The sequence below is a fragment of the Chrysochloris asiatica genome, unplaced genomic scaffold (assembly GCF_000296735.1).
Source record: "Chrysochloris asiatica unplaced genomic scaffold, ChrAsi1.0 scaffold00045, whole genome shotgun sequence".
NCBI classification, from domain to species: Eukaryota; Metazoa; Chordata; class Mammalia; order Afrosoricida; family Chrysochloridae; genus Chrysochloris; species Chrysochloris asiatica.
Genome location: NW_006408563.1, coordinates 12,630,829 through 12,641,145, shown reverse-complemented (window position 1 = coordinate 12,641,145; position 10,317 = coordinate 12,630,829). Strand labels below are relative to the sequence as shown.

General features: G+C 40.2%; 1 protein-coding gene across 3 annotated transcripts in view; it reads right to left on the bottom strand.

The window, feature by feature from the left end:
• Positions 1 to 10,317, bottom strand: part of SATB2 (SATB homeobox 2) — a 237,654-nt gene that overhangs the window by 57,836 nt on the left and 169,501 nt on the right. For all 3 annotated transcript variants that reach the window (XM_006862001.1, XM_006862000.1, XM_006862002.1), the window contains 2 exons: positions 8,920 to 9,132; positions 3,147 to 3,302 (listed from right to left, as the gene is read on the bottom strand). In XM_006862001.1, coding sequence (XP_006862063.1) covers positions 3,147 to 3,302; positions 8,920 to 9,132 — 369 coding nt within the window. The remainder of the gene's footprint in view (positions 1 to 3,146; positions 3,303 to 8,919; positions 9,133 to 10,317) is intronic.

Here is a 10,317-nt window from a genome sequence, read left to right as displayed (position 1 = left end):
CAGCATACAGGTTGAATAAGTATGGTGAAAGAATACAATCCTGTTGCACACCTTTCTTAATTTTAAACCATTCAGTGTTCCCAAGTTCTAGTTGAACAACTGCCTCTTGTTCTATGTAGAGATTCTTCATGTACTCACATTTTAGTCTGTGAGTGCCACTGAAACCTATCCACCATGGGTGACACTGCTGGTATTTAAAATACCAATGGCATAGCTTCCAGCATCAAAGCAACACACAAGCCACCACAGTAAAACAAACTGACAGACAAGTGGCAGCTACCACCCTTAATCTCTCTAAAATTGTCTTTTTTCCCTACTCTGCCTTCAAAGTTTGTCAAACTCACAGTGCAATGTTAGCTATTATTCTTAATAGTTGATTAGAGTGATCATACCAAGTAGCAAATGAGGTTTCATGGAGGGTTTATTACTATTTTAAAAAGTTTTAAACAAATTGCAATGAGAAGAGAGGGATCACTATGCATAGTTGATCTAGATCATCTGGGCTCAAAGCCGATATCCAGTTTACAAGAGTTCCTAATAAGAGTTCCCAGAATTTCCCCTCCAAGAGGATAGAGAGTCCTTGGTATATGTTTGCCTCCTAAGTCACTCTAAGAACTCTGATCCCTCCAAAGGGAAAGAATAGAGAGGAGAAGGTAAGAAAACAGGAGAAAACCTTTGTTCTGTGTCCTCATAAACCTGTACAGTGGTTGTAGTCACTTGACATTGCCAGTTAGTGAGGTGAAGTATGCTGACCCATGGCCCACTATTCCTCAGATGCATGCTCTATAGATAGTCACCAAATACTTGGTGAGAGAAAGACAAGGCTGTGTGCTCCTGTATAGATTTAAAGTCTCAGAAACGCTATATAGCTTCGCTATGAGTCAGAATCGATATGATGGCTGTGGGTTTGTTTTTGTATCATGTTGATTTTTAATAAATACACTTTGCATCAATCAAATACTGGCACTTATAAAATGAAGTGACTAGCTTAAATTGCCTTGAAACCATCAGTTAATTTTTGTTAGGCAGTGCTACAAAAAAAAAAAAAAAAGATAACATTTGATTTGTTAATACAATCAGCTATTCACACCTAGGTTCTGTATTTGTAAATGAGGATAAGAACACTGATCCAACGAAAAGAGAACAATTTTATTCCCACTGAGGCTTCAGCTCAATGTTGAGCCCACTAAATCCAAGAACTTCATTTTTCTCCTGATTCTACAAAACCATACCTACTGATTTTTTCAGAAGGCATCAAAAATTAAGAGAGCGATGCTTCTGCCAATCGTCCACCTGAATTACTTAGGGGGTCTGGAGGCATCACTCTTTCCAGGAGCCACGGTGCCAAGTCAGCGAGAGGATTACAAGCATTTTGAATCAAGTTCTCAGACCATGGTCTTCAATTATTCTTGAAGCCTGCTTATAAAACAGGGACCAAGTAAAACTTTGATATTTACATCAAGACACGACTAAGGGGCAGGTTTGCAAAATCAATTGTGCAGCTTTTATACTCTCTGCACATTTACCACATATGTCCTTTATTACACAGTGGAAAACCATTAAATGCACAGTAGTTTTGCCAAGTGGCATTATGCATTTAACAGCTTTATTCGTTTAACAGCTCCAACTCTCATTATATTTTGCCATGTGGTACACGGGATTTTATGCATTTAACAGTTTAAGAAAGCTCTACGGTATTTTCTTTTCATGTATTTCATAGTATGATTGGACATCACGTCTTAGTAATTCACTAATTTCACTGATAAGAGAGTAAGAGTAATCTGGTAAAATTATCACATTGAAACTGAAGAGAGAAACAAACATTGCAGTCCCTTGTAAGGCTCTTTGATACTCTCTACTCCTCTCCCTCTATCAATATCTGAAAAATAACTCAATGCAGGTTACTTCAGAACTACATGTAAAAATGGATTCTGGTGTGGTGCTGTGGGTTAATGTGCTGGGCTACAAAGTCAGTTTGAACGCAAGCTCACCAGTCATTCCTTGTAAACTCTATACAAGGTCGCTATGAGTCGTAACTGACTCAACAGCACTTAACAACACCGTGGTGTAAATTTGGCTAAGCCCCAAACCATTTCATCAATCTAAATATAACATTTAAGGATCACTGTCAATAGTTAATTTTTATTGAAAACTGGATTATCTTCTTGCTCAACAGAAAAGCAATATTCAGTTAAATTCCTTTCTTTATAGAACACAACAGAAGATATGTTAGGAAGATGATGGACCATTTTAACATCCACATATGTAGGAATAAAAGCATTTGCTATGGAAGGCCACAGAGGAAATCAAGCTCAGAATCAAAGAACTCTCAAAATTGTGCTTTAACTGTTTCCTCCATCCTACACCAAGTCTTTATAGGATGCAGAAGTGAGCACCTACCCATTCTAGGATTGGACAGTAGTTCCTTTAAATGCATTGAAATGGATAATAGATCCCATCAACTGTTGTCGCTTTCAGAAAAAAAAAAAAAAAAAAACAACCCAGCCTGAGCAGCTGTCAGCTTTTTTCCCTGGAGCACTGCAATCTCCCTGATCCCCTCTCAGAACATTTTTAGTGGATAAACTGCTTCCCCCCACTCCCCACCCCCCTTTAAGGATTTTCACACTTAATTCTGAACTCACCCACATGTTGTTGTTGTTTCCCTCCCTCCTGGAAAAACAACTGTATTCTATACATAAAAGAAACACCTGACATCCCAAGGTATGTCTTGGGCTTGGGAAAAGTGGTTATTATAACCATGTCAGTGAGTCCCCTGATGGGAGTAGGAGAGCTGATGATCCTTGGGTAAAACATGGTCTCAGAAAGTTGCCACTGTACACAAAGTTTGCTCAAATATCACCACTACCAATGACAACAGAAGAAACAGCAGGGGCTAAAATCAAGAAAGGAATGATTCTTTTTTGAAAGACTGTCTTTAGAAAAATGAAAGCTGGGTTTTGATTTAGTCTCTATTGTGAACTCCAGTGAGAGTAAAAGTAAATCAGAAAGCAAAAGGCAGAACATGACAGGTTCTCTAGGGGTTATTATTGTTATTATTATTATAGGAACAGATGTATTTTTATTGGTGGGAGGAGGAGAAAGGTCTCACTCCAGCCCTCGCTTTTGCTCTTTTAAAAAGCACTCACCTGACTTTTATTTGCAGCCACTTTGGCAAACAGGGCTTGAGACACCTTGGCCCTTTTCATCTCCTGTTGGATCTCGTCATAAATGGCAGCTGTGATGTTGACGTTGGCGCCATCCACCTTAATGGGGAGGTCTGTTGTCGGTGTCGAGGTTTTGGCCTACCAAGAGACCACGAAAATAATCATTTAAAAAGTGCTGCATTCAGCCCAGCCATCTGTGCAGAAATTATCAAAGGATTTCAGTCAGCTGATGCCAAACTGCATTAGCTACAGAGGGACACTTCCTGTCCATTATTCTAATCAGGTTAATTGTGATTGGAAATCATTGCATGCGTTCCTATAGGACATGCAGAGAGCCCTGTCAACCCTGATCCTTCCCTCCTAGTATCCCGAACAGTTCACAGGTAGGATGGCTAACCTGGGCACTGAACTAGAAGTGATCACTAAATTGCAAAGCAAGCGTACAGAACACACACACAGTTACCTTTTTTCTTTCTAAAAATGGCACACCTTGGAGGAAGAGCCAATTCTTCCAGAAAAAAAAAAAATGAGTAAATGGGTAGAGGTCTCTAAATAATAAATTATTACTCAATTTAATGCACTCCCCAGAGTCTCTCTTATTCTTTATTAAAGCTTACGTTGTCATTCGAGTATGTATAGTTTCCCATCATTAGCATCATTATGCTATACAGACAGTCACCTAATTTCACCTAGGAAATCAGTGGAAATGAAACAAAATTTCATTTCATAAAACTAGGCTTCAGAATGCCTTTGATGTGCCGTTTTCATTTTCTTAAACTCATATTGTGGTTTTATGTATTCTGCCGTGCTCGTTTTAATTGAATGATTTCCCATCAGCTGCAGAGACAAATGAAGGACAATGTAGAAGGTGTCTGTACTTCTTGGGGCTAGGATAACCCTAAAATGTTTGAATGTACTTGTCTCAGCATTTGCTTGGTCTGATTCCTACATGTCTACTAGGAGGGGCTGAACAGCCTTCTCAGAACCACTGTCAGGCACTCCCAGAGTGTCTGCTCTGATCCTCGGGCTCATGAGCACTGCCAGCTAAATTAGTCAGCCTGGAGTCCCAAACCAAGAGAATTGTCCCCACATCACAGGTAGAAAGGAGTCATCCAATGTTTCCTTTCTGGATACTTATTGCTACTGTTACTCAATGAATTGAGTAGTACTAGTTTTCGAGGAAGGCTTAGCATAGAGTTCTAGGGATGCAGGGATCGTTCTCAAAGGTGTCTTGAAGCTGGACTTAATGCCCTAATTTTGCAAAAACTAAAGGCCGTGATTCCCAAGAAGGCTCATAACTTTGGCTATTCACTTTCCACCCACACACCACACATGATTTTCTAACTATTGCATATGAAAAACTTATGGGGTAGAAGGTAGTGCTGCTTCAGTGTTAGAGCCCTCATTCTCCATTCCGGAGACCTGGACTTGATTCCCAGACAAGGCAGCTCACGCCTAAGCAGCAGTCAGTGGAGGTATGTGTGTTGCAATGATACTGAGCAGATTTTAGCAAAGCGCCCAGACAAAGACAGATTAGGAAGAAAGTACTGGAAATCTGCTCTGGAGAGCAGTCGGTGAAAAATCCATATAAATCTGAACCTGAGCCTGGGGATAGTGCAAGACCAGGTGGCCATTATCGTTGATGGGTTGTCATGAGTCGGGACCAACAGCAACAACATGACATCTTTTCTATCTGTCAGACACTCAAGGAAACCTTTTACTTTCGTTTTCTCATTTTGGTCTTTTTTTTTAAGGACCCAGTAAATTAGGCATTACTATTTTCACTTTACAGAAGACGAAACTGAAAAGAAAAGAGGAAACTGAACTTGCCAAGAGTATGTGACAGAACTATAACCTGAACGCAAGTCTTTCAGGTTGTAAAGCCTGGTGTTGGGGCCACTGTGCTCCAACGCCACCCCAAACACCAAGTTTTCACTAATGCTATTTTTACAAGTATCCTCTTCTCCTCTATTTGGGACCTTTGTATAATAACCCAAGTCTCCATTTTCCCCTCCAAATACCTTTTTACTTCTCAAAATTTCTAGTTAACCACAGTGTTTTTTCTATTCAATGCATATTCTAGCAAACCATTTTTGTTTTCTCAAATCTTCATTAGTCCCACTAATGGTTGCCTCTTATGTGGCTGTTCAAATCTTCCCTCGTATCCTGAAGCAAAAGAGAAACCTCTCCAGGTACTACAGTAGATGGTTAAGAGCCCAGGCTCTGAATCGGGAAAACTGAGGATCAAACCCTAGCTCTGCCACTCAGCCACATGACCATGCACAAGTCATTTAGCACAGTTAAAGCTCAGTTTCCTATTAGTAAAAAGAGGGATAAATTCACCATCCACCATCATTCATCAATTCCAACTCTCTCTCCTAGAATGGTTTGGTGGTGGTGGTGTGTGTCACCGAGTCAATTCTGACTCATGGGAACCCTGTACAGGTTTTCCAAGACTGGAAATCTTTACAGGAGCAGAAAGTCTCGTATTTCTCCTGAGGAGCAGCTGGTGGACTTGAAGGTTGGCAGATCAGTACTTATCCTATAGAGTGCCTCCAGGGCTCCTTACAGTGAGGATACCAACACAAAATGGTGAGGATTGGATTCCTGTAGAATGCTCATCACAATGACTGATTGAATAAGTGCTCAGTACATGATTTTTAAAAAAATTTTTCAATTGTTGTTTTACTATTAAGTTCACCAGTTAATATAGGCCAGTTGAAGGATTATGAGAAGAATCTCTGGGGACTTAATTCTGAATTAGAAATTTCTTCAATTTGCTTTTAAAGTAATAATAAAGTTACTAGGGCCTGGAAGATAATCTGTCTGCATCTATGAAAGGCTGACTGAGTGATTTCGGTGCTGGCTCCAATTAAAAGGCTGAGTCTAACATTCATTCTCACCATGAAGACTTTACTACATTATTATGAAATGCTGGTACCAAATTTTTAGTAAGTAGATGATCATGAAATGCTTTAAAAGATTTCAATACTTTCCATTTTCTCAACCTTTCACAAACAGAAAAAGAAGAAAGTTTCCAAGAATCTATAAATGTAGATGTTATGACTGTGTTCTCAAAATCACATGTAGATATTCTATATTTATTTTCTGAATTCTCAAAAGCATTTGTGAAATTAAATTATTAACTTGTCTCTCTTTACATCTATCCCTAAAATAGACCTTCTTCTAGGAATTTTTTGGATGACATTTTCTACTGTTTAAAAAAACACTGACCCTAACTGTTTGGCCTTAAAAGTTGACCCATCTCTGAAAGCAACCAGATCTTTACAATGGGCCTAAAATATATAGTCTTCTTAGAAAAATGTTCTAAAGGAGCTAGAAACAAAATTCATTGACCTGTGTTACTTTCTAGCACATCCCAAAACCTTTCTGAGATGCACTACCTAGTTAAATGGATATGAGGCCTGCATGGCTGAACTCTCTCTCCTAGAAAGGTTTCATGGTGGTGATGGTGGTGGTTGTGTATCGCCGAGTCAATTCTGACTCATGATAACCCTGTATAAGGTTTTCAAAGCTCTGTATCTTTATAGAAGCGGAAAGCCTCTTCTTTCTCCCATGGAACAGCTGGTACATTCGAACTGCTGACCTTGTAGTTAGCAACCCAGTTCCATAATTCAGTACACTAGAAGGGCTACTATATAATGGTTTAATGGGCTTTACATGTAGCAAAACTTCTGGTGAGTGTATAGAAATAAACAGTTTAAATTAACAACTCACCCAATTCAATAACTTAGTATGTTGTTGTGCTCCTAACTCACTATGTATGCCTCCCCTGCAAAAAAAAATTTTTTTTTTAAAAATCAGGATGTGTGGTGTGTGGCCTCAAATTCAATTCCAGTATTCATTAGGTTATGACATCTGGTGAAATCAGGGGAGCCTGGAATGGCCTCATTGTAAGTTCCCCTCCTCGCTTACTCCCATGAATAAGGCTTCCTAACCGGAAACCTCTTCTCATTGCACAAACTAACTAAACTTGCTGCTTGTCCTTTTCCTATCCCTGCCAGGCTGCAGCTTTACACCAATAAGCCAACTGCATCCTTTCACAGGAACCAGGGTGCCTTATCCTCTTGCTACTACAAAGCTTACTCTCATAGTCTCTGCTTCTTCAGTCTGGTCCCAAGTGTAATCCCCATGTGGCCCTACATGGTGTGCAGTGTATGTGCAACTAAAACGTTACTGTGACTCTCACGTGACCATGTCATGTGTCCTATGTTCTGCCATCCCTATAACCTGAGAGCAGGAATCCCTCTTTCACTAACAGGCAAAACAGGAACAGATCAAAGCAAAAGGTTTGGTTACACTTATCCAAAGTAAGCAGTTCAGAGACTTAGTTTTGGTTTAATAGTAACTAATGCTAATAATTTATGAAAGACTAAAGAGTTAAGTATCTCAAATTTGGTATTGTGTGATAGAAAATGATCTTTAAATAAAAATCCAGTGCTGAATGCAAAAGTATAAAAAGAGTTAGGGTTTATTAGAAAACATATTATTTGAGTAAGTTCAAATATTTTCATTATAGCAAAATTCCACTTGTACTGTTTAATCAGTTCCTTGGAACTTACCAGAAAACAAATTCATAATATCAAAAACTATAGCTAAAAAATATTTGAGGCCAAAGTACTCTGTTTTCAGAATTGTATAAATGTGTGTGTTGCACACACACATATTTTGAGAAAGATCCCTCAGAAGGTTCAACAATCTTAGCAACATCAGAAAGGGGGCTTTATCATAGATCTATTGAGTCGTCAAAGGTAAGGGGGAAATAGGTTGTTGTTGTTGCTATTGTTGTTATTAAGTGCCACCAAGTCAATTCTGACTCATAGCGACCCTGTATAGAGTTTCCGAGGAGCATCTGGTGAACTTGAACCACCAACCTTGTGGTTCACAGTCCAGTGCTGATCCTACAGCACCACACCAGCAGTCCTGGGGAGGGGATAGGTAGCAGGCTAAATATGAATGGGCTCAGATATGAGTTGGAAACAACCCCTATGGCCCTTGAAGTACACAGCCTTACTAGAATCACACATTTTTAGAGGACCAGAAAATAGAACACTTTTGGAACAAAGTGGTAGCGTCCTGCAAGGAGATCAATCTGTGGAAGAAAATCATCCTACCGTTACACTGGTGTCCCTGGGTGCTCTACGTAGTTAGCGTGCTCAGCTGCTAACCGAAAGGGTAAAAGTTCAAGTCCACCTGGAGGTATCTTGGAAGAAAAGTCTACTTCCAAAACCCCAGTCACGGAAAAGCCTGGAGCCCAAGTCTACTGTGACATGCTTGTCATTGCCAGGGGTCAGACCTGACTCCATGGCAACTGGCTTTCCTACTTTTCACCACTTTGAAGAGGTCACTGAGTGGTATCCCAGGCGTTCTGACATAACCATTGCATATGCAGGCTTCCACTATGCACAGGTTTCTTCCCCAATCTGTCTTTTCCAGATTGCATAAAGCAGAACTTGTCTGGCTTCAGCCCCAAATCTCACTCCTCTACCCCAAATCTTAGAGCCCTTTCTGGCTTGGAAGAATAGGACTTACCTAAAGGGACAGAAATACATATATTATAGTACAGGACAATCACTATGACAAGGTCATAGATTCATATCCTCCAACTAACATGTTCAATGGATTAAGAAAGCTGTGAACAACAGCCCTTAAATTTAAAGGGAAAACACAGAGTCAGTGAAGGCAGGATGTTTCTGAGGCAAACAGTGAACAGCCAGTGGACTGAGTATCTCACCTGGGGGGTTCGGGAGGAGCTGGGACTGCTAGCGGCTGACGAGACCATGCTCACATTGGGGTTCATGCTCCGCTCTCTCTCGTCCTGGTAAATGCGATCCCGCTCCACTTCCGGCAGATTGAGAAAATTTTGCATAGCCCTCAGATTTACTAAAAGAGACTGAGAGGCCGTCCGAGGGTCTTCTTCTTTACGCAGAATCTCAGACAATAATCCCTGATTAAATGTAAAAAGAAAAAAAACAAAAAAGAAAGGCCAAGTCATATCTGCACAGATACATGTGTGACTTCCATCTTCCATGCTATCCCCCTTTATTTGTTTGCTGTAACCAGCGGGGCTGTGGTTATCAAGAACCTCAGTCGAATTCCTTCTCAAGCAGGAAGATTTGGTGGGAGTTTATGTGTCTTCTGGGGGCTGTGCCTTATTTAGGGACCGTTCTATTCTGATACTTTATCAGTGCTGCTGAGATGCCAACTAGCAAGGTAGGCGCTTGGGAAGAATCGTGAAACTGCAATTACCACCAGGTGCCTCCTCCAAGTATTTCTGGAACTGTTAGAACTCTCTCTGCTTGAAACTGGGAACACTTGTCAGTCCTGCTCAGCTTTACAAATCTGCCAAGTTTGGTAAATTTAGTTCCGACATTTAAACAGCATGGGAGATTTACATCGATTAAAAAAAAGTTTGGCTGAATTTCTGTGTGACCGGCCACTGTTTTTCAATGTGGATGTTTCTTATGGTAAAAAAAGAAGAAAGGGAAAAAAGAAAAAAGAAAGAAAAAGATGCAAAGCAAGTGGCTACAGCTCATGTTAACCCTCTGATAATGCCTCAATCCATATATGAGCCTTAGGTGTCTACGCATACTCACCCAAGCCTTTTTAAGAGATGCTCTCTTGGAAGAAGCTCTAATCCTAGCACTAAAGCAATGCAAATGTAGTCACATCCAGTGAGGGACTGCAACAAGCTATAACTAGATTGTGCAGAGAATGCATGACAGGCTTAGATATTTTCTGAATGTGTGTAGCTCACTCAAATAGAAAGCTTGAAATGGAAATACATGGTGTTTGTATGTACTCTGATGACAGAGAACACACAAAAGAGAAAGCTGCCAAGTCCGAAGAAAAGTAATACGGACTCAAGAAACGGACTGGAGAACTAAGATAGAAACTCAGATGTAAATCCATTTCCATTCTCACTCTTGTTAAATTATCACAGGGATACTTGCTTTACATTCCCTACTAATTACCTCCCCCTCTCCCCCCATGGCACTGAGATGAGAGCTAAACATTATCCCCTTATTGTTATTAAGTGCCATTGAGTCATTTCCGACCCATAGCTACCCTGTATAGGGTTTCCAAGGATCAGCTGGTGAGCTTGAACCACTGACCTTGCAGTTCAAATAAC